At 32.3% G+C, this 25,997-nt stretch overlaps 2 protein-coding genes across 2 annotated transcripts in view; both read left to right on the top strand.

Annotated features, from left to right (window-relative positions):
* The window catches only part of Sema1a (semaphorin 1a), a 751,515-nt gene that overhangs the window by 392,599 nt on the left and 332,919 nt on the right, over positions 1-25,997 (top strand). The gene's annotated exons all lie outside the window — the stretch shown is intronic.
* LOC135952433 (arylphorin subunit C223-like) lies at positions 3,973-6,542 on the top strand. The gene is made up of 2 exons (XM_065502358.1): positions 3,973-4,265; positions 4,332-6,542. Exons 1-2 carry the CDS (start codon positions 4,059-4,061, stop codon positions 6,456-6,458), a joined length of 2,334 nt encoding a protein of 777 aa, XP_065358430.1. The 5' UTR covers positions 3,973-4,058; the 3' UTR covers positions 6,459-6,542.

The raw sequence follows: 25,997 nt of genomic DNA on the forward strand, positions 1-25,997 counted from the left end.
CAATTTGGTTTCAGAAGGTGTCTATTAAACATGTGCATTGAATAACAATCCTTATCAGGAAAGCCTTCCACAGCAAATAGTATTGTTCTGCATTACACAGTGGACAGAATTAATATTTTCAAATGCCTATAACTCGGAAATTGTCAAGACCTAGCCGAGCGCTTTCCAAAAATATAAAAATCTTTGAAAATGGCATGTGGTTAAAAATTTTACATGTCGAAGGTACCCTAATTTGAAGGACCCATTTTAATATCTTAAACCCAAATACTCTTTGGCTACGCCCGCGTCAAATTTGATACCGATCGGACCAGCCGTTTAGAAATGCCAGATTTATTTCCAAAAAATTTTGATTCTTCCCCACTGAATTATTTATAGATATTTCTCAAGCATTTGAAAAAGTCTGGCACGATGGAATTATATACAAAATCACTATGTTATTACCTGTAAATGTACACATGTTACTTAAGAGTTATAAAATAAACAGATCTTTCCAAGTAAGATCAAAAGATGTCATCTCTTCACGTCGACAAATTTCCACCGGTTTACCCCACGAAAGTAGTCAGAGCATCTGAGCCGCTTCAGTCTCACATCAATGAGTATTTTTTTTTTTAAACAAACACAAACTGCGAATCGTTTTGCTTGTCTGCAGATACACCAGAGTCTCTGGCGGGAATCGAACCCGCAACCCTCGGATTGATAGTCCAGCACACTAACGTGTAGAATATCGGGCCACCCATGGAGATATTGCTTCACAAATGGAAAATTGGAGAATGGAGAAATGGCTTTACAAATGGAAAACACTTTAATGCTTCAAAATGTGTTCAAATTTAGTTGACTTCAAGAAGAAACAGACAACAGATTAACAATATCAGGATACCTGAACAAATCCATGTAAGGTACCTTGGTATCCATCTCGACCGCCGTCTAACATGGACCCACCATATAAATCTGAAGTCCATTCAAATGCACTGACTCATTGGTCCTTGGTCAGTCCTATTTGGACTACTCTTGTATAAGGTGGCTTTAAAACCAATTTGGTCGTATGGCATTCAACTATGGAGAACAGCCTCTTCTTCTAACATCGAAAATATACAAAGAAGACAGTCAAGTCTCTTAAGAAGCATCCATAGGGATCTCAATATTCCTTCAAAACGCGAGGAGATCAAATACTCTACTTCGAACTACAAGAAAAAATTACTGGATCATCCAAATCAACTTGCAAGGGAATTGCTATACTTTGACGGTCACAGGTGGATAATAAGAGTGGAAACCTTGAACTTAGCCATATAATCTTATTGATGAATACTTTTGTTGGATATTGCCGTGGCAAAAACAATTTTATTTCTAATTTAAGTTAAGTGAAGTTTCAAATTTTGTTTTCAAAACATTTAAAAAAAATTAATCTGACTTGATCACCGAGATCGTGCGATTTCACTTCGTTAGACTTTTTCTTATCGCCGATTCCTAAAAGTGCAAAATAAGGGCAACCCTAATTTTGCATGCGTTGCAAGAGTGTGTTGGTTACTTTGAGCACACAATTTGTTGTTGCTGTTGTTGTGTTGATAATAAGTACACATAGTGGGTATGTTCTGTAAATATAAATAGAAATGCGTTTACTTAATTAATTTATTTGAGTAAACTGATTAATTAAAGAAAATTGTTGTTATTGCTGCTGTTGTGTTGTTGTTGTGAGGGTGGATGTTACTAAATATACACGCACGGACCTCAAGCACTTGGAAAAGGGGTCATGCAAAATGTTTATATTGCACATTGGCTGGCCTGGCTAGTTGCTTGGGTAATTTCTTTCATTAATTTTTTTCTACAAAAGTCATAAATTAAAATGTCAACAAAAATTTGTTTTTTGTTTAGAGTGTAGTAGGGGTTTGTGGAAAAATATAAATGATTTTGTAATGAGGTCAACATGTAATGTGTGTGGGAAGTGGTAGTTAGACTGGGTTTCAAGGACCAGAGTTATTAAAGTTTATTGGAAAATTTAGAAAATTAGGCTAGTTTGTAAGAATTGTAGTATTTTATATGTTATGTAAATAATACTTTTCAACAACTCTCAATCTTGAATTGCATAAAATTTTAGTTTTTTGATATTGTGTTTTTCCTTAGTTCCCTTGTTCCTAAATGTTCTTAAGCATTATTTGAACTAATAATTCTTTAAAAAGTACTTTTGAATATGTTATACTATAAACCAAAAGTACGATAGTATCAATTTATCAATGTTAAGGAGGGATGGAATCCTTAACATCCTTTTCTAAGTCCTTGCTAAATAGTGAAGATTTCAGTAATTTTCACTAAATACTAGGGTATTCATTAGACTAATGATCGTTCGATTAATCGAATAATTTCTCACGAATAATTATTCGAACAATTTAAAAAAAAAACATTTTCGAATAACGAATAATTCGAACAATTTTCTGAAATTTCTGAAATTCGACAAATAACTAAAGACAAATGGACTTTCGATCACTGTATTTGAGTGTTGAGCTCCTTGTATAAATATATAAATATGTATTACAGCAAAAAGTTACAATTCTAAAAACTAATATTTAAAAATAGGACTTAGGACTTGAACCAATGAAAATAAAAGGTACGGAATAAAGTATTTGTTATTTAGCTGGCGAAATATTAGAAGAATCGCAATTAGTAATCAAAATTTTAACTTAGATTAAAGTGGAGTTGAATGTGATGGAGAATGTGATTTTGAAACGTCGTCGAAAGTGATATTGAGGATGACATTTATAATGATTACATTGAAATACATGAAGGCCATGATCTTACGTAAGAGTTGCAAAATATTTAATAAATCGAATGATAATCACAAATATTGCAAACTAACGTTTTGTTGCAAGAAAAGCATGGAGTTCGTCTTATACATGATTTTGAACATCGTTGAAGAGCTTTATCTAACATGGTAACAAACTTTTTGCGTATTTATAAGTGCGTCAATCATGCACTGCCTTCACTGACAATGATATCAAACATTGGACAGATTCCCTTTATTGTGTAATTCCCCAAGACCGCTTTATTAAGCAAAGATTCGGCAACGTTGATAGATCTTGATGTATTTACTAAAGAATTATTTACTCAATTTAAACCCCGAATTAATGAACGACATAAAAAATTTCTTAATACGTTTATATTGTATTTGAATTCAGGATCATGTCTAACTAGCTCAAATTTTTTAAAGCATAGCTCCAAAACGGAAACTAAAGGGTTTGCTAGTCAATTGATTTATAGATTGTTCGGGAGTTAATCTAATCAGAATATTTCTAATGAAAATTTGATGATGGACTTTGATTTCGAATGTTTTTTAATATTGTCAATACTTGAATTGTTAACTTTAACGTTATTTTTTGTTTTTCTTTAACAATAAAATATTTAAAAACCGACATCAAAACTTCATTCTGTACTTTTTAAAAAAAATTAAAATTATTCGAATAATATTCAAGGAAACAATGAAAACTCTTAAAATTCTGTGTGTCTATTTAATCCCACAGTTAGCAAATGACTAAGTCATGTTTAAAATTGTGTTTATAAATCCATAATCAAACATACACTAATTTAAAATTATACCAACAAATCTGATAATCTTAAATACAAAGAATACAACTACAAATATACGAAGGTTCCCTAGTCTCGAGAAAGTTTTGGTGAAAAATATATGTTATGTATGTGCACACTGCATATGTGCAGAAATGTTGCATTCGGTAGACTTCAAACTGTAAGTCTTATCTATGTTTTGAACTAAATATATTTTGCGTACCTCTAATATGGATAGAATAACAAACAAAACAAAATAATGCAAACTAATACGTTCTTATCATACTTTATGCTCATTGTAAGGTTAACAGGTGCAACATAAATATAAAAAATCATAATTAAAAAAATATTCTACTGATAATATGACTCGAATCCATTTGTATAAAAACCCAGAGATTTTTGAAAATATCAGCAGTCTTTAGGTATTGGATCTGATCATTGCATCAAACTCTAATCCGTGGACAGTTTGGATTTGTATTCTACGCGCTCTCTTGAAGGACTAAACAATGAAAATCGCCATTGTTTTATTGGCTATTGTCGCCCTAGTGGCTGGCAGCAGCATCTCTAAATCTGAAGTCAAAGTAGCCGATAAGGAATTTTTGGCCAAACAAAAGTTCCTTTTCGAAATTGTTTACCGTGTTGAGGATCCCTTGATGTTCGAGGAATGGATCAAAATGGGCAAATCTTTCACTTTTGACAAGGCTGACTACACTGTAAGATTCTCTACATACTCCTCTATCTAAAATTCCTTTTTGACAATAATTATTTTCAAATTCCAGCACTTCGACATGTACATGGAGAAATTCTACGAAGCCTACAAATATGGTGCCATCTTACCCAAGGGCGAATTCTTCGGTGCCTTGGTACAGACCCACCTTAAACAAGCCTATGGTTTGTTCGAATTCTTCTATTATGCCAAGAACTGGGAAGTCTTCCAACGCAACGTTGCCTTTGCTCGTATGCACTGCAACGAAGGCATGTTTGTTTATGCTTTGACTTTGGCCGTCATCCACCGTGATGATTTCCATGGCTTGATCTTGCCTTCCATCTACGAAATCTTCCCTCAATACTTCTTCAACAGCAAATTCGTTTACGAAGCTGAGAAATTCGATTACGATGTCTGGAGCAAGTACATCATGTACGAAAAGGAATACAAGGATATCCTCTACAAGGACTACGCTACCTTCTACAAGAACCACGACAACCACTACTACTACTTCTACACCAAGGACTTCAAGACCTACCAATGGTGGAAGATGATGGGTTTGGGTGAACACTGGTACTCTGAGGACCGTTTCATGTTGCGCGAAAACATGGATGAATACTACAAGGACTCTAAATACTTGGAAATCTTTGAAGGCACCAAAATGTTCTTCATGCCTGTTGACTACACTCGTGATATTGAATTCTACAACAAGGAATCTGCTTTGTCTTACTTCACTGAAGATGTTGGCATGAACGCCTACTGGTACTACCTCAACATGGACTACGCTTTCTTCTTGGATGGCGAAACCTATGGTTTGAACAAGGATCGTCGTGGTGAATACTGGTTGTACAATGTCCGTCAACTTTTGTCTCGTTACTACATGGAACGTTTGTCTCACGGTTACGGTGAAATTCCTCACTTCTCCTTCTTGGATACCATCGAGCATGGTTACGATTCTCAATTGGTTTACCACAACGGTGTTGGTTTCTCTTACCGCAAGAACTACTACGAAGTTGAAAGCTACGGCAAATACGATTACTACTACAAGGTTATGAACTTCTTTAACCGCTTGGATGAAATCATCACCAAGGGTGTCTACGTCACTAACGAAGGCAAGACCATTGATTTGCGCAAACCCGAATCCATTGAATACATTGGCAGCATCATGCAAGGCAATGTTGATACTTTCGACAGCTACTTCTTCAAATACTGGTACATGTTCGCCCATATGTACTTCGGTGATGTCAACACCCACGATTTCGAAGTATACCCCCACATTTTCTTGAACTACGAGACCATGATGCGTGATCCTATGTTCTATATGTTCTACAAGAAGATTGCTTCCGTCTACTTCCAATTCTTCAACTATGTCAAGCCCTACACTCACGAAGAATTGTTGTTCCCTGGTGTCACCATCAAGGACGTTAAGGTTTCTGAATTGGTTACCTACTTCGATTTGGTCGACTTTGATGTCACCAACTTGATGAACGACAAGATGACTTTCGTTGAAGGTCAATTCGTTTGGGATAAGACCTTGTTGGCTCGTCAAATGCGCCTCAACCACAAGCCTTTCGACTTCGATTTCGTTATTGAATCTGACAAAGCCCAAAAGGTTGTTATCCGCACCTTCTTGGGTCCCAAATACGATGAATTCGGCCGTGTTATCTCCTTGACTGAAAACCGTGAAAACTTCATGGAACTCGATAGCTTCTTCTACACTCTTAAATCTGGTGTCAATGAATTCAAGCGCAGCTCCGAAGACTTCTTCTGGACTGCTGGAGACCGCACCACCTACACTGAATTGTACAAGTATGTCATGCTTGCTTTCGAAGGCAAATACGACTTCCCCTTGGACATCAGCGAACCTCACTGTGCTTTCCCTGATCGTTTCCTCTTGCCCCGTGGTTGGTACAAGGGTATGCCCATGCAATTCTTCTTCTACGTCACTCCCTTCACCGCTGAATACGAACAATTCTCCACCTACGACTACTCTTACTCTTGCGGCATTGGCTCTGGTGTTCGTTACATCGATGAGATGCCTTTCGGCTATCCCTTCGATCGCGAAATCGACGAATACGAATTCTTCGTGCCCAACATGTACTTCAAGGATGTCAAGATCTTCCACAAGGATACCTTCGAAAAGTACTTCGAACACAAATACGAAAACTTGGGTCACTTCGATTACAAATACTACAATTAGATATTTGGTAGTTTAAAGAGTTGTGTAAGAATATGATGTGATAATTAATTAATAAAATAAGAAAATATAAATAATTACATCAAATTTAATGTTTTTTATTTAAAATGTTTTATATCAGAGTTTAAAAGTTACACAGTTTTACAGGAAATATTTAAATTCTGGAAAAAATTGTTCGTTGTCTTTCGAGTACACAATAGCTTTACAAATGTGCCTATGGTTATGGCAAAAATGTCTTATTATTTAATTTTTTAGGATTGGAAAAGTTGTAGTTGATTTTAATGTGCTTAAGAGAATTTTATATAACATAGAACTCATATCTCATAGTAAGTTTATTGGATAATTGAAAATATAAATTTTAAGTAGATACAATTCAACATTTTAATACCAAATACAGAAGAAAAAAAAATACAATATAAAGAAGATGGGATATAAATTTCCAAATATAAACACAGATGCATAAATATCTGCACATATACATACTAACTTATTTGTGTACATTTATAAATATGAAAACATATGTATGCAGATTTATTAGGGTGACTCTTATTTTTAACTTTTCTGGATTTTCGATGCTCCGCAGCACCCAAAATTGTTCTCCGTAATCTAATAAAAAAAGATGAACATTTTAGAAAAATCGACTACAGAAGGCCGTCATGTTGAGCTACTCGCCGGGCATAACCACCTTGCGCTATTAGTGAAAAAGCCCACATTTCATGTGTTGAAGGACACCAACATAACAATCTTGACTCGCACCCTAAAAATTATGAAGTGTATGCTCTTGCACCTCTCGCTAATTCGGATCATTTCGCTCTCGGAACTTTGCAATAAACACTCTTGACCTTTTTCTCACCTCACACCCTAAAAAGTATGAAGTGGATGTTCTTGCACCTCTTGCTAATTCGGATCACTGTATCATTTCCACCTGCTTTTCGCTCTCGGAACTTCGCAATGTATCACAAACAGCTACGAAGCGTTTAATTTTTATAATCCTGAAAATTACAGTCCAATAGCAATTTGTTTCTGCACTTTTCAAAGTTATGGAGAGTATGGTAAACTAATATCTGGTTAAATATTTAGAGTCCAAAAGTTTTCTTAATGACTGCCAGCATGACTTTCATAGATGATGCTCTACCTACCTATCGGAAAAATGGTGTCCTTCCATTCACCGTTTTGGCGAAATTAAACTGGTCGTTCTAGATATTTCCAAGTCGTTTGGTAGAGTGTGGCATGGTGCTCTTTTATCAAAACTTATTGCTTTTGATGTCGGTAATAACTTCTCTCGATTTATATCGAGCTTTCTCAGAGATCGCGCTATACGAGTTGTTATATATGGGATCTCCTCATCAAACAAGTTCATACGAATGAATTCAGAGGTACTGCAAGACTCCGTTCTTTCGCCTAATCTATTCTTTATTTTTCTAAACTAACTTCTACGTCAAACTTCCAAGCCTATCTATTATTTTGCTGATGACAGCCATTCATATTGATTCAGTTATATATCAAGTCTGTCGGAGATTGCGGCAATGAGGCAAAACATGAATGATTCCCTTAATCGGGACCTTGTGACAATCTCTGAATGTGGTCGCTTTCAAAGCTCGCAAGACTCAGTATTGCATGTTGACACAAAAACGAACGAAGGATCATGTCGCTTCATCTGTATTTATTGGTGGTGTAAATACAGATGATGCCCATGAGAAAGCAATGTGAGCAAATGAAGCCGGCTCCCATGTATGAGCCGGAGATTCAACCTCTATTTTGGAGCTTCTCTATTTTGGGGTAACCAACTCTATTGCTTCGCTGGTGCACCGACGCAATGTGAGCTGCGTTTCACTGTTCCATTGGTGCTACAATCGAATGTGTTCTGACGAAATTAGGGAATACATTGTGATATCCGCTGGTATAAACAAATTTTTCAAGTGCCGAAAGAAGCATTCTAGTGTCTTGGTTTTGTGAAACTGTGTAGGAACTACTTCACTCCATCTGATCTCCTCACTATTAACACCAGCAATATCCGATCGAAAATGGAATACAACTCGCATGTATGGACCGGTGATTCAAAGTCAAATTTGTATCTTCCCGACCGTGTACATGAGAGGGGGAAGGAGATTATTGGTGACAGTAGGGTATCTATTTATACCCTGGAGCACCGACACATTGTGGTCAGCGTTTCACTGTTCTATCGGTACTACAATCGAATGAAATTTACGAACATGTTCCTGATACCGGTAGATTTTTACGTATACTCGGTTTTCATCAAGAACACATCCCTTTGTGGTCGATTGTCCTGTGGACCCCACAACACACTACGGAGAAAATTCGTTCTTTAGCCGTACTGTCCATATATATGGAACAAACTTACCATCAATTTCAATGTAGGAAAGTCCAAATTGAATGTCTATAAACACTACTCCCTCTTTCCTCCCTCCCATAACAAATAAAAAACAAACTCAATACCAAACAAATAAAATATCTTTAACGATTCTAACTAATAAATGCTTAATTTGAATTAAAAATGTAAATTTTAATGGTTGTACCAATTATGGGTTAGTGTGCGGAAATTCCCGAAATTATGGAGACTCTGGTATCCCTGAAAAATAACAAAGCTCCTGAACTATTGAAATCATCACCTGAAATTAGCGCTAAGTTTATTTACCACGTTATGACAGGCGCGTATCCAGAGGGGGTGAAATAGGAAATCCCCCCCCAAAACCAAAAAGTTTCCATATAAAAATGGAATAAAAAGAAAAATGTAGAACAAATTTTAATTTTTCTCCCCCCCAAATTGTTGACCTGGATCCGCGCCTGCGTTATGAAATATCTTTAGGTAATAAACTTATTTTGCGATGACTTATTATTAATATACTAATAAAAAGAGACTTGTCACAATGCAAAAATTGGGAATCAGTCTCATTCGATCCGCTTCTCCGCAATGAGCAGGCTGGCATTGACCATGTCAACAGTTTACGGATCAGAATTCAGCGATCTGTTGAGTGCAGGATGCCGCTCTACTTGATATTCATCGATTTTGAGAAAGGTTTCGGTACGCTTTTCAGCCATATAGAGTCCGCAAGCACACAAAGTAAAAAAAAAAATTAACTGACATTGTTAAAGTCCTATATCACAACGAAGACTGTCGAATCCTTCTTGATGGCAGTATTAGTGACTCATTTACAATTAAACCTAGAGTAGGATAAGGCTGTGTTCTGTCGCCCCTACTCTTTAAAAACGTTCTGGATAAAATAATGAGAAGAGCCTCGTGTGAACAGAGGGGAATAACTTGAGGATTCAACAAAAGGCTAGAAGATGCCGACGATATATGACCACTATCCCACAACTTCAATGATATGCAGGCTAAGATCAATGCAATACAAACTGAAGCAGCTAAGGCTGGTCTGAAAATAAATATTGCCAAAACTAAAGCAATGATAACTAATGCTTCTAACAACAGAGCATTCGCAATAGATGATAAGAATCTTGAAGACGTAACAACGTTCTGCTATCTTGGAAGTCTTCTGACTATAACAGGTGGTTCTGCAGACGACCTATGAAACCGAATAAAAGCTGGTCTTATTACTTATTGTACTTAGCAAAATGTGCCCCAAGTAGATTAGTTAGCTATTTCTACAATCATTCAAAAAAAAAAAATTAAAAAATAAAAAATGTTTGATATTTTTTTCTCTTTTTTGACTTTTTTTAAAAATGGGCCCTTTTTTCTCAAAAAAGAGCATAGGGGGTTTCCTTGAAGACCTTTTGTAACTCAAAACATACTATTTTCGACTTTTTTTGCAAAATCAAAAACTTTGTCGACTTTTTTTCAAAATGGATCTTTTTTTGCACAAAAGAAAGCTTAGGTCTTTTCCTTTAAGATCTTATTTGTCGCTGAGTGGTATGCAAGTGGGATATCTATCAAAATAAATGTTTTGTAACTCAAGACATAAAATGTTTGATTTTTTTTTTGGCAAAATCTAAAAGTTTTTTGACTTTTTTTAATTGTTTTTTAGCTGAACAGAAAAAAGGGCCCATTTTGAAAAAATAATCGAAAAATTTGCAGCAGGTGCCCGTGCATCAAGACTAAAAATTGGCAACTCTCTTTATTTTGATTTTCTTGCGAAAACAATAAAGTAAGTTGTTTTATTTTTTCTTTACGCACTTACAAACTACAGTTTGAGTTGAAAAGAAACCAACCAATTGTAGTAGGGAATGTAAGAAAGGATAAACTCACTGTTTATTGTTGGTGTTTTGATATTTTTACAAATAAAGCTTGAGTGTCTGTAACTCTCATTCACTCTAGTGTTTAATTTGTATAATATCTTTAGTTTTTCTAAAGCCTTGGTAGGCGTTCATATTGTTCAGGTTACGATGATTTTCGTCAAACAACCCAAATGTGAACAAAAGAGCGTAATAGAGCGTGAAAATACACACATTTCATTCAGTTTCTTGATGTTGTTGTGGATATTTTATTTTTTACCCAAAAGAGCACACAAATTAAATGCCTCTTTTTGCCTACCAATGTTCTAAAGCCTTTTGTGAAAAGGTTTCCTCATGATCTGGCCTAAGCAACCAGTGAAATGAGAAAAATCACCTGTTTGTCCAAAATGTCAAACTCTGAGAGTCCTTGACCGATTCAATAGGGCTACCTTGGTGCAAATTTCATACCGTTCAGAAGACATCGATTTCAAAAGTTGGTTCGCTTGACTTGATATGAGTAAATGAAATACGAAAACTAATATTATTGTAATTGGATTTCTTTTTACATTTAAGTTTTTTGGAAAATGTTGCAAAATTCGAAATTTCAAATAAAATATACAATTTCTAAAGGTTAGCAGATTTTGCTCGAATTTTCAGCATTAGGTTCCCTAGATGTTCGGAGAACATTTCAAACTTACAGAGTATCGAATTTCCAAAAAGTGCAAAATAAGGACCACCCTAATGTATAAGTAAATTTAAAATCTAGGTTAGTAAAAGCACTTTTAATTCTCTTGTATCAATTTCATACATAAATACACTATGTACTCATATGTGTGAGCATGTCCTTTTTTTGTATATAAAAGTAGCATTATTTTTTAAGTGTTTTAAGCATTTTTTCAACATATTCATGTATATGATTCTATATATGTGTGTGTGTTGTCCACACACAACTGGTATCTAACAATATGATATTTTTTTTTTTGTATTTTGAAGATGAAAAAAAAACTAACAATAAATATATTTTTCTACTTCAACAATTGTATGCAATTTTGTTATTGTTACTTTTTGTCTCTATATTGTATAGATTATAATAAAAATGGAATATTGTATTTTTATATTCTTCACTGGATATTTATGCATTTATGTGTATATATTCACATTTACTAGCATATTTGTGTAGTTTTGATAATAATTGCACTATGTTGCAGTTGAGGCAACATTTTGTTGTTTAGACAAATAAAACAGGGCGGTAAGAGTGCAACAAAATGCTTGCTAATACACACATTACAACAACAAGCTAAGTAGGGAGCAGTACTAATGTTGAAACATATCAGCATTTCAAGGTTGTAGCATATTAGGTTAATTATTTTAGTTTCTACTCAAGTGATTTTCAACACCAAACTGCTTAGAAAAAAGATTCTAGAACAAAGTCGTCTTATCATTTAATAAGGATCCAAAATACCTCATTTAGGACACGATGGGGAGGAAAAATGTCAGAGATATGAAGATACAAATAAACATTTGAAAATCCATGTAACTAGCTCCGGAAGTAGAGCAATGTTACTGAAATTTTGTATCTAATACAAAGAATTTTGAACATTTTTAAAAAATATAATCAGTACAGAGAGAAGTTGTTAACATTTTGAATATTTTAGTGTATAGCCTTGGCCAACCTTAACTTACCTAACCATATTTTGTCCCTGTTGCCACATTTGAAAGTTTTGTTTTTATTACACTTTTTATTTCCCCCCTTTTGCTCATATTTTTTGCAGTTATTGCTAGTTTTTGCTGTTGCTATTGCTGCTTGCTGCTTGCTGCTGCCCCAGCTACTGTTGTTGTTCAAATACCGAAAGAGTTAAATATATTGTTTTGCTAGATAGCTGGGTAGCAGCACTTTTTTTATATAACAGTTTTCATTTCATTGAAATAATATGAACAACAAAAAAAAACAACTTTAAAGTCCTTCTTCCTTCTTTTGTTGTGAGCAGCAGATAACAATAAGAGCAGCAGCAAAAAAAAAACTTTTCAATAAATCTAAATGGGAAGTAGAAAATACATAAAAAACCAACGTAATTTATTTTTATTTTTTTTTGTATTTCAACATGTGAACAAAATTCTATATAAAATGTTTACCTTGAATTTGGTAGTTATGACTGCTGTTTTACTATTAGTTTGTGGACACTTGAAAATATTTAATTAAAATTGTTGAAATTCAGGGAAAATGTGAAATTGTTAGGGTATTGTAAAGTGAAAGGAAAGACCAGTATGTTGGAACTCATTCTCTTCTTGTATGAGGTACAAAAGGGCGCCTTTTTCAAAATTATTTATATAAAATGTCAAAATCAATATAAAATTCATTAAATTAATGAATTCTTTAAGATATAATTACATTGAGTTAATAACACTGAGAGAATATTTGTTTAATTAAGCTACACTTTATATTATATAAATGAACATGTACACAATTTCCCAACATCTTTACGAAATGTCAAAATCAATATAAAATTCATTAAAATAATGAATTCCTTGAGATACAAATACATTGAGTTACTAATACTGAGTCAATGTATATTTAATCTAGCTACATTTTACATTAACTCACGGAACATATAGATAATTTCCCAGCATATTTACGAAATTTCAAAATCAATATAAAATTCATTAAAATAATGAATTCCTTAAGATACAATTACATTGAGTTACTAACACTGAGTCTATGTTTATTTAATCAATCTACACGTAACATTAACTCAAGGAATATGTACAAAATTTCCTCGCATCTGTGCGAAATAAAATTCATTAAAATAATGAATTCCTTAAGATACAATTACATTGAGTTACTAACACTGAGTAATGTTTATTTAATCAAGCTACACTTTAAATTAACTCAAGCAACATGTACATAATTTCCCAGCATCTTTACGAAATATCAAAATCAATATAAAATTCATTAAAATAATGAACTTTTCAAGATAAAATTACATTGATTTACTAACAATGAGTCAATGTTTATTTAGTCAAGTTACACTTTACATTAACTCAAGCAACATGTACATAATTTCCACGGATTTGTACGAAATAAAATTCATTAAAATAATGAATTCCTTAAGATACAATTACATTGAGTTACTAACACTGAGTAATGTTTATTTAATCAAGCTACACTTTAAATTAACTCAAGCAACATGCACATAATTTCCCAGTATCTTTACTAAATGCCAAAATCAATATAAAATTCATTAAAATAATGAATACCTTAAGACACAATTACATTGAGTTACTAACACTGAGTCTATGTTTATTTAATCAATCTACACTTTACATTAACTCAAGGAATATGTACATAATTTCCTCCGATTTGTACGAAATAAAATTCATTAAAATAATGAATTCCTTAAGATACAATTACATTGAGTTACTAACACTGAATAATGTTTATTTAATCAAGCTACACATTAAGTTAACTCAAGCAACATGTACATGATTTCCCAGCATCTTTACGAAATGTCAAAATCAATATATAATTCATTAAAACAATGAACTCTTTAAGATAAAATTAAATTGAGTTAAAAACACTGAGTCAATGTTTATTTACTCAAGCTACACTTAACATTAACTCAAGGAACATGTAGATAATTTCCACGCATCTTTACGAAATTTCAAAATCAATATATACATCATTAAAATAATGAACTTCATAAAATAAAATTGTATTAAGTTTATAACACTGAGTAAAGGTTTATTTAGTCAAGCTACACTTTACATTAACTCCAGGAATATGTACATAGTTTCCCAGCATCTTTACGAAATGTCAAAATCAATATAAAATTCATTAAAAATATGAACTTTTTAAGATAAAATTACATTGAGTTAATAACACTGTGTCAATGTCTATTTAATCAAGCTACACTTTACATTAACCAAGGAACATGCAAATAATTTCACAGCATCTTTACTAAATGTCAAAATCAATATAAAATTCATTAAAATAATGAATTCCTTAAAATACAATTACATTGAGTTACTAACACTGAGTTAATGTTTATTTAATCAAGCTACACTTTAAATTAACTCAAGGAATATGTACATAATTTCCCAGCTTCTTTATAAAAGGTCAAAATCAATATAAAATTCATTAAAATAATGAATTCCTTAAGATACAATTACATTGAGTTACTAACAATGTTTATTTAGTCAAGCTACACTTTACATTAACTCAAGGAATATGTACATAATTTCCCAGCATCTTTACGAAATATAAAATTCATTAAAATAATGAATTCCTTAAAGACACAATTACATTGAGTTAACACACAGTCAATGTTTATTTAGTCAAGCTATACTTTAAATTAACTCAAGGAATATGTACAGAATTACCCAGCATCTTTACGAAATGTTAAAATCAAAAATTCATTAAAACAATGAATTTCTTAAGATCAATATGCATTGAGTAAATTACTGTGAGTGAATGTATATTTAATTAAACTACAATTAACATTAACTCACGGAACATATAGATAATTTCCCAGCATCTTTACGAAATTTCAAAATCAATATAAAATTCATTAAAACAATGAATTCCTTAAAATAATAGTTCATTGAGTAAATTATTATACATTGAGTCAATCTACATTTATGAAATTTTAAAATTCATTAAAACTATGAATTCCTTGAATTCTTTGAATTTATGTTAATTTAATATAAATATACATTAAGTCAATTACAGTGAGTTATTTTGGACTTATTGGATTTTTGATGATTCCAAAGCCTTAAACTGTTCTTCGTCACTTAAAACCCAAACGCTGAAAATTAGCTTAGTTTCCTGCCTATAATAACGCTTTTGTTCCTTAAATGTATGTACCCCTGAAAATATGTAAAGTTCTGTTAAAGAACTTGTTTAAACTAAAGAATTATGCAGATCTATTTAATTATGAATTTGATTTTCAAAACCCAGTTTCTTAAATTCTTTAAAACCAACCATGCACTTATTACATTGCCATTCACAGTTCTTAGATTATTTATTTAAATCCATATTGAACCTTGGCCATATATGTGCATTATTTGCCAACATTGTATTATTTTTATTTATACATTATTATTTTTTTTTTCGGCAAATTCATAATTTATTAATACGAAAAAATGTATTTAGGTTTTTTGTTGATTTTTTTTTAAATCAGGTGATCTTTTTTTTGTTATTTTGTTCCATTAAATATAAAATGCATTGGTTTTTTTGTTTGTTTTTGTATTAGCAACATTAACTAAATAAAAATGTTTATCAATTATTTAATGTTATTTTTATTTAATAAAAATTTAAAAAAAAACAATTTAACAACAAAACTGATAAGTATTTACGGTTGTCAAGCTGATTTTTTAATGAAAAATGCAGCTAGAAAAACAAACGTTTTTTTGTGAGTGAAAAATAATAAAATAAAAACTGAAATAAGAAATAAAATGGAAAATTTATTTTTCATATTTAAAAATTCTAAAATGAAATGTTTTTTTTTGTTTGTAGTTTTCTCTAATGAATAGAGCCGGGAACCCAGTGAAAAATTTTTATAAGAATAATGAAAACATTTAATATTTTGTGTTGATAAAAAAAAGAAATTGTAAATAGTTTCTAAATTAAGGACAACTTTCCATTTTATATAATTTGTATAGAAGGCGTCTTTCAAAAACTTTTGCTAACAATTATATACAAATTGAGAAACAAAGATCCTTATTATGCACTCTCTCAAGGTTTAAAATTGTTCTCTATCATCTAAACACTTGTTGTTGCAAAAGGTTGTTCATTTTGTTATGTGTCAAAATTACAATAAGGACTGAGATCGAAAAAACCTTAACACATGGTTTTTATTAAAACGTTTAACCCAAGTATTATTTGATTTTTTTTATTACCAAGATTCCTTTGAAAATTATTTCAGTTATTATGTTTAATGTCATTTATGTTTATTTGTTGTTAATCTGATTAAAATGAGTGACGAAAAAAAACCAATGTTTTTAAACAGTATCGAAAGAAGTCGTCCGTTGGTAGAAACCTGGTTCAGGTAAATGGAATGGTCCACATGATGTTTCTAAAGCCAATAAATAGAAAGAATTTTCAAAAGAGCTCCAACACATCCGGTAGGAAAGCAGTCCGGTTAGCTGATTACGCGGACTATTTGGTAGGAAAAGTTAAAGCCAATGCAGGTTTAAAAACATACAAGGCTCAAATAGTTTCTGACAGGAACTCTGCTAAAAATTAATAGACCAAAAACAGAGCAAGGAAATTGAAGTAAAATTTTATACAAAAAATATATCTCGTGCATAATGGATGACGAAATGTACGTATGGAAAATTTTTCACAGCTTCCGGGTCAATAGTTTTATGTTGCTGATGATCGAGGAAATGTTGTAGAAAAGTTTAGAACCCAAAAGGAGAAAATTTTCTTAAAAAAAGTTCTTGGTATGGCAGAAATTTGTTCCAAAGGGCTCTATAAATACCGAAATTTACATCAAGGAATGTTTACAAAAAAGGATGCTTCCATTCATAGGACTTCTTAATGTGTCAACCTATTTTTAGCCTGACTTGTCATCCTGTCACTATGGTAAGCAAGATCTTGAGTGGTAGAAGAGTTTGTATCAAGAGAGGCAAATCCTACAAACTGCCTGTAGCTAAGGCCAGTGGAGAGATATTGGGATCTTGATAAAGGAGAATTGAAGAGCAAAAGAAATGTGTCAAAAAGTGTGGTAGATTTTAAAACCCTTAATGGAAGGGTTTCCGGAAAAGGTTTACAAATTCATCACATCCCTTTTTTAAATTTATGTCTTCAGTAGTGGAGATTTTGTCACGAAAGACAATGATCGCCCAGGCTAGAATTGGAAGCATTACTCCATAAAGATTGTTGTAAAACTCAACAACTCAACAGCAGCAGAATTCATCCAAAAGCAGGAAAATTACGAACTAAAGCCAAGAGACCTTGAATGACAATTTGGAGTTTCCGAAATGATGCTTGAACGCTATAAAAGAAAATAATTTTTGACTCGAATCATTACTTGGATCCATTACGATAACTGGAAGCGTTAGAGATCTTATGTGAAGGCGATCCAGCCGAATCGACACCAAAGACAAATATCCATGTCGCTAAAGTAAGAGTCCTATCTATTCTGAGCTGCTGAAATCTGACAAGACCATCTGACCAGAGTATTGGCCGAAAAACGCCCAGAATATGTGGCCAGACTTGAAACCGTTATATTCCATCATGACAACACACGGCCACATGCTGCAATATCTGTTAAAAAGTGTTTAGAATGAAGTGGTTGTCCCGACCGACTACTATTTTTTGAGATCGCTACAGAACGCTCTCTCTGGTATACGCTCCAATTAGCCCGATCTTTTTTGATTCCTGGGAATCGGGAAATTTGTTTCTACATTCCAGGGTACCCGGCTATTCCCGAAATATATAATGATACTGTAAATTAGGAATATTATAGCCAATTTTCATACAAAAACTTAATGTTATAATTATTAAATATCAGAGCTTCGAATTAATTAATAAAATTTGAGCTTAATTCGCTAAAATCTTAATCCGTAATTAAAAAAATGTCAGTCTTTCATTCCATAAATCCATTTGTAATATTTAATTTTTTAGATTCGTTCCAAAGCCTTTGTTTAAACTGAATAAATTTTAAAGTTAATTAATAACAGAATTTATTCAAATTTCGAATGATTAAGTTTTTGTTAAATCAAATCATTTACAAAATTAATTGCAAAAATTGTCTTAAACCTTTTAATTGAAGAAAAATTTAATCATTTAATAAATTTTTGAAGCTATTTTGTTATGGATTTGAAGAAGAAATTTAAAGAAATTAGAATGATTCAATAAGAAATAAATTCTATAAATAATGAATTCTGTTTTTAAATTTGCATACGAAAAACCCCAAATAAATAATAATAATAAGCGGTCTATTACTGCCAAGATATAATCAAAAAACTGTAAATAACTTTTCACCGTTTTTTGGTGAAAAAACAGAGTTCTAACTCGTTTTCTATGCATGTTCGTCCGTTTTTAATTCCCGGGATTCCCGACTAAAAATCCCGGGAATCGGGTAGTGAATAATTGGCAAAATTCCCAGGAAATTTGTATCGAGAATTCCCGGTACAAATTTTGAAAAGCTCCCATATTTTGAATAAATTTATGATGTACAAATAAATGTTTCAAAATAAAAGCTACAAATCTGAATCTCGCATTTGTAAGTCATACTCCCAATATCAACACTAATTCATTATGAATTACAGTACAGTTTTTTAAGAAGTTTTTAGCAGACTTTTTTAAAACAATTGCTGGGTTTTCATCCCCCCCAAAATTGTTTTTTGACGCTTGCAACAAAACTATTCGTTCATTCATTCATCATGTTGTCTATTGAAATGTCTAAAATGTCTGTAACCAGTCACAAAAAAACAAACAGCACAAAAAATAAACAAAAAAAACACTCTATACTAACAGGAAATATTTCAAATTTCAAAACTAAATGCATATAAAAATTCATCATCATGCCAAATAACAAGAATTTTTTATTTAAACAGTTTATTTTAAATATTTTTATCATGAATTTACAAAGTTTTTAGTTTATTTTTTTGTTCGCACTAACAACACAATCTATCTATATTGCTTTTTTACACACTCTCCCCAAAAAATATGGCAGAATTTAGTGCAAAAAAAATACTTTTTTTTTTTTGGTAGGAAAATTGTCATTTGTGTGAAGTTTTATTTTGTCAAAATTATATTTACTTTAAATATACATTTATATGTATAATATTATTTTTGTTTTTATATATTCCATTGTAGTCTGTGCTCTATTATTATTATTTATTTTCTTGTTTATTTTTTTTGTCATATTTCTACACTGTCTTATCATTAATTTTTGTTATTCATCTTATTTTCAAATTTTTATTTTACTTTTTTTTTGTTATTCTGCGTTCATTCTCATTCAAATCTGTCAACATTTTGCTGCTGTAAGCATGTTGATTTTGTTTGATGGTTGCTGCTGCTGCTATAGTTGTTGTTGGTGGGGTTTGATGTTTGACTGAGTGAACGAACGAAAGAGCGAGTGAATGAATGAGGAGTGAATATTATAAAAAATAGATAATACATTTTTATAGCATACTTTTTGGCGTTGTGTGAAATACTTGTTTACACTGTAAGAAAAATGAGGCGAATGATAATAATAAAGCTTAAGCGATGTAAATAAATGGTTTTCTGCATATTTTGGGGTTTTAAACAGCAAATACAATATATTTTAAAGATTTACTTTAATTTATTATATTTACTTGAATATTATAATAATTTGTTTCATTTAGTTTATACTCCTTAATGTTTTTATTGGTTTATAGCTGCTTAATTTAATTATTCTTACTAAATTCTATGCCACAACCGCTTCTAACAATTAACATAATTTGCAAATATAACAATGAATGTAGTGGCATATATTTTTATTATAATGATTATGACTTTTTGATGTATAAAAATGCTAAAGAAATAATATCCTTGTGTCTACAATGAGGTAATTAACTAAAAACATCTTAGGAATTAATTTCATAGCATATAAAGGACTATTAAAACGCACACCAACACAACACATTAGCAGCCACATTTTTGAAAAAAATAATCAAGAAAAAACAGAAGAGAGAAGGACAGGAAAACGGAAAGTGAAACTGATAAATTTAGGTAATGAAATTGTTTAAAAGGAAATTAAATTTCTTTTAATATTTTTCCAAATTTTTTAAATATTTCAAATTCTTTTTATAAAACTTTAACAATACATCATTTTTGTTTAAAGCTGACATTGATGTTACTTATATTTTTTTTGCTATAACAAGGATTATGATGTCGACAGCTATGCAGCGCTGATGATGAGTTTGATTTTAACATCATCATAGCTTCTATGTGACAGTTTTTTTTCACATCCTTTTCTCATTTTATTATCACACTTTTTTTTTGTGACTAACAATGACTTAAACTACTTACACACATTCCACTTGTCGCTTTCTCCGCCGCCTTAAAGCCAAAACCAGGACATCAGCACATTTTTACCCCATTTTTTAAAGAGGTTATGTGTGAACATTTTATTGGTTTTTTCTCTCTCTCCTTCTCAAGTCTTACCAAAAAAACATAGAAGGTATTAACCCACACAGCTAAATATGAAAAGCTTCCATCATTATAAAAGTGTGGAAAAGGAATCATGGTTGTAAGTGGTTAGAGTGTGGTTAAGCAGTCTTTATTTTGTTGTTTGTTTTTTTTTATTTTTTTGATCCTAGTACATGTAGAGCAAAATAAATTTGTTTGAGTTTGGTAGCCATCAGTTTAGGCCGGATTATGTTGGCAGGCAATGATGTGTAACAAAAGTGACAAACATAGGAAAATCAACATTTTTTATAGGTCATTGATTGTGAAGGATATTAGAAAAATGATAAAGAAACAAAGTGAAGGAGAGAGGTTGAATGAAACCGACAAAAAATCAGACACATACACATCACTTTAAAATGATACATGTCATTTTAAAGTGATTTGAGTTTAGTAGGTTAGAAGAAATTAAATTTTTTGAAGGAATAAATACAAATTTTAACAAAAAGAACATTTTTTTCTCTAAATTATGGGATTTGTGAAAAGGTGATAGGTAATGCTAACTTTAATCTCTAGTTATTGGCATTATTTGTTTTAAATTGTTTTATGAAAGACCTTATAATGACCTATGATTGAGGCATATAAACCCTGTGATTGAAACATATAAAGATTTGGAATTGATGGTTATAAAAAACTATGATTGAAGCTTATAAAGACCTATGATTGAAGCATATAAACCCTCCGATTGAAACTTATAAACACCTACGATTGCAGCTTATAAAGACCTGCTATATTTCAAGCTTATAAAGATCAACAATTAAAGCATGTAAAGACCTCCGACTGAAACTTATAAACACATACAACTGCTGTAAAGTTCTATGATTGAAGTTTATTAAAATCTACGATTGAAGCTCGTAATGATCTCTGCTTCAAGCTTATAAAGACCTATGATTGATTCTAATAAAGATCTACAATTGAAGCTTATAAACCCCTCCGATAAAGGATTAGACTTACGATTGAAGCTTTTAAATACATATGATTGATACTTATAAAGATCTGCGATTAAAGCTTGTAAAGACCTCCGACTGAAACTTATAATCACACACAATTGAAGCTTATAAAGTCCTGTGATTGAAGCTTATTAATATCTACGATTGAAGACCTCCGATTAAGGATTTGATTTACGATTGAAGCTTATAACGATCTACGATTGATGCTTATAAAGACCTATGATTAATTAATGATTAGATCTACGACTGAAGCTTCTAAAGACCTCCAGTTAAGGCAGGTATAAAGCTTTTTAAGAATATCAAAATATTGTTAGGGACATTTTTAGCAATGATGCTTCAAAACCTATGTTGTCAAAGTCGTAACCCGTGCATGATTGATCACCATTTTCGTATGGTTTTAGAGTCAAATTGTAGATTGAAATTTCAGATCAGTGGACTCTACCATACGGTTTGATATGTGGCTCTCCATGAATAATCAGTAGACAAATATCTGACTGACCTCTCCATTACTTGTTGGGTGCTCTCAAGTTGTGACTATAGACTTCAGCAGTAGCTGCAATAATAAAGAGAAGGGGGAGAATTGTTACCACCTGCATTTTTGGATTCCTAGGATGATTCTATAAGGAATCAGAAGGATTGCCCTAGTAGTGGGAATGTGAACAATTTTTATTGCATTATTAACTCAATAACGAGCGGTAATTCGGAACATTGCACCATATCCGCCTCCTTTTCACTATCGGAATGTGAACAATTTTTATTGCATTACCTCACTTGGGGGCATTTGGCTTAAACAAAGCATCTCCATCTTATACGAATTGTTGCAGTTGTTTTTTCGTGTATTTCCCATGTAGATTGCACTGTCCTAGTTATCGTGCGTTCCATGTACGATGTTGCCATTAAATCCATTGTTATTTTTTTTTGTATCAGTTTAAACAGTTGTTGTTCCTGCTAAGTAGCTGATTGGTCTGCTGTAGCGGGTCGTCGGATACATGTATGATGTCGCCATAAGGATCCAATCTATTGTTATTATTGCATTGTGTCAGTTTCCTTAATCGATTGTTGTTCAAGCTAAGTAGATGATTGGTCTGCTGTAGCTGGTCTAGGATAATGGGGCTGCCATCTGTCGTTGCCTAGAAACAACGCCCTCTGTATTTGGTGTAGTGGTAGGGAACCTTGCTGATCTTTGATTCCTACTTTTTTTTTTTCTTTTTTTTAACTCAATAACGAACGGTAATTCGGATCATTCAACCATTTCCGACTCCTATTCGCTCTCGGAACTTTGCAATGTTTCAAAAACAGCTACGAAACTTTAAATTTGAATCTACGAAAAGGCTCGTTGGGCTGAGCTGAACGATTTCTATCGAAATTTTAATTGAAAACTTTTTTTCCTAGACAATAACATCAATGACTTTAATTTTCGATTAGAAAATCTTGGTTTATTCAGACGTGCAAAATAGCAATCAGACCCACAGAGGAAGCATTCAAAACTTGGCGCAATAAGCAAAACCCTGAAACTGATTCGCCTCACAAAAATGCAAGATCTTCGTGAGCCAAAGTATATGTAGGTACGAAAAAGCTCAATACGAGCAACCTCTTCGAACTAAAGTTCTTACTACTCCCCGGAGTAGTAAAAGATTTTGGTCTTCTATTAAAAAAGTAAAGCATAAAGCTAGTTCCTCAATTCCGACTCTTTTAAAGGATGACCAAACATTCATAGACCCGGTCGATAAAGCTAACCTCTTAGCTGATTTATTCGTAAGTAATTCTCACTTGCCGGAATGTCATCAACCACTGTCCGAATTTGAAAGAGTATTATTGGCTATGCCAAACATATTCTTCGAGCTCATGCTGTAAAAAGGGTTGTATCGGATCTCAACGTAAATAATTCTCCTCGGACAAATGGCATACCTGTGCTGGTCTTGAAGTTAGCTCGTCCATTAGCTAACCTTTTCAGCATTTCATATCGTTTCTTCGTATTGCCTGTATGTTGGAAGGTTGCTAATATCATGCCAATTCCTAAAAAGGGAGAGACTAATAACCGTTCAGTTGCAATTTGTTCTACACTTTCCAAAGTTATGGAAAGTACGGTAAACTACCATCTGGTTAAATTTTTTGAGTCAAACAATTTACTTAACGTCCCATAGAGGACGATCTACGGGAGACTTGCTAGCCTTCGTAGAGCCAAAATTATGTCGTTCCATTCACCGTTTTGATGAAAGTGGCTCTAGATATTTCCAAGGCGTGCCGGTATTAATTTCTCTCGATTTATATTGAACTTTCTCACAGATCGCACTATACGAATTGGTATAGATTGGATCTCATCAAACCAGCTCTAGATAAATTCAGGGGTACCGCAAGGCTCCATTCTTTCTCCTACTCTATTCATTATTCTTCTAAACGACAGCAACATTTGCTATTCATATTCATTCAATTACAGACCAAGCCTGTCGGAAATTGAAGCAATTAGGCAAAACATGAATGATTTCCTTAATCGGCACCTTCTGACAATCTCCGAATGGTATCGTGCAAATAGGGTCGCTTTCAACGCTCGCAGGACTCAGTGTTGCATGTAGAAGCAAAAACGAATGATTGACCATGTCGCTTCATCTGTATTTATGGGTGGTTTAAAAATTGTGGAATCAGGCGCTCTTGATGTTCTGGACATGACAATGTGTTTCAAATGTCGAAAGAAGCATTCAGGTTTCTCTGATTTCTCCATCTAATATCCTCACTATTAATTAACACCACTTATATCCGACCAAAAATGGAATAAAACTCCCATGTACGGGCCGGTGCTTCAATGTCAATTTTGGAGCTTCTCGATCACATATAGGAGGTGACAGTAGGGTATTCAACTCTATTGATTCGCCGGCAATACACGTTTTTTATCAAGATCACATCCATTTGTGGTCGATTGGCCAGTGGACCGCACAACAAACGACCGGGAATTTCGTTCTTTAGCCGTTCTTTAGCCTGTAATTTTCAATGTAGGAAAATTCTAATCGAAAGTCCACAAACACTACTCCATCTTTCCTCCCTCCTATAACCTATTTTCATAGTTCCAACACAATGCTTTGCATGAGTAGGGTCATCCCCTGAGTGCTGGTCCAAGAAGAAAAAATACGAATGGATTTGGGTAAGAGGATAGATAGATTTGGATTTAATTTACATATCTAAAGTTTTCAAAATATCCTATTTTTAAAAGTCGATATTAAAATTGTATAGTAGAGTAGATTTTATGAATCAGTGATTGATGTAGTCCTTCCCCTTCTTATAATATTTATGTAATATAAACTGGTTAATCTAATAAAATTTTCTTTAAGTTTAACTCTTAAACTCTTAAAAGGAACTTACTGTGGTGTCTTAAATGTTTCGAAATATTTTCATGAATATAATACTGACTTTATATAGAGGCTTCCTTAATCTCCATCTTAATAGTACCAACTTAAATTACTTGTGTTTTTTTTAGTACAATTGTTCATTTTAGTTTATTTTCCTAGAAAAATTTACTACTTTTTACTATATTTTTTCTACTATAATCGATTTTCTTTACATTCTTTCTATTTCAACAAAATTTTCATATATTTTCGCAAAAAAATATCTATAAGCCGTTCCCATACTTAAGCCCTAAACAATTGACTACAAACTGACCTGAAAATAGAATTTTATGTTATGTCAGCAACATAAAATACAAGACATCATAAGTCAGATGAAGGGTCGAACAAAAAAAATGTAACAATAATGTATCCATGTATGTATCTACTTGTATGCAGGGTGTCATAAAAAACCAACATTTAGTCTAAAAAAAGTATGGAAAACATTAAATAAAGAATAGAGTGTTTGGAAAAATGTTGTTTAGGGGTGTAATAAAATGTAAAATAATCGATATAATATAAATATTTGAAAATATATAAAAAACATGTGTTAAAATAATGTTAAATGACAAGAGAATATCAGTAACAGCATTTTCTTAAAATATTATCCTAAAAGTATGCTTTGGATTTAGAGATTGAGAGAGCGTCTAAAATAATTGTAATAAAGGTATTAGAAAGGAAAATAATGGTTTTTATTAAATTTATAATAGTAATAACGTTAAAAGACATTCATTCGATTTCTGTGAAGATCATGGAATCTTCTAGATAAGGTTGGTTCAAAAGAACGACTAAAGATATGATCTTCGAGTGAAAACTACAATTTTGGTTATAATAATGTTAAATTACAAGAGAATATCAGCCACAGCAT

This window comes from Calliphora vicina, chromosome 2 (assembly GCF_958450345.1).
Source record: "Calliphora vicina chromosome 2, idCalVici1.1, whole genome shotgun sequence".
NCBI classification, from domain to species: domain Eukaryota; kingdom Metazoa; phylum Arthropoda; class Insecta; order Diptera; family Calliphoridae; genus Calliphora; species Calliphora vicina.

What these genes read in the sequence shown, in the direction of transcription:
- LOC135952433 (XM_065502358.1), top strand. Translation starts at nt 4,059, where the DNA reads ATGAAAATCGCCATTGTTTTATTGGCTATTGTCGCCCTAGTGGCTGGC. An exon ending in TTGACAAGGCTGACTACACT is followed by an intron (nt 4,266 to 4,331) that starts GTAAGATTCTCT and finishes TTCAAATTCCAG; the next exon opens with CACTTCGACATGTACATGGA.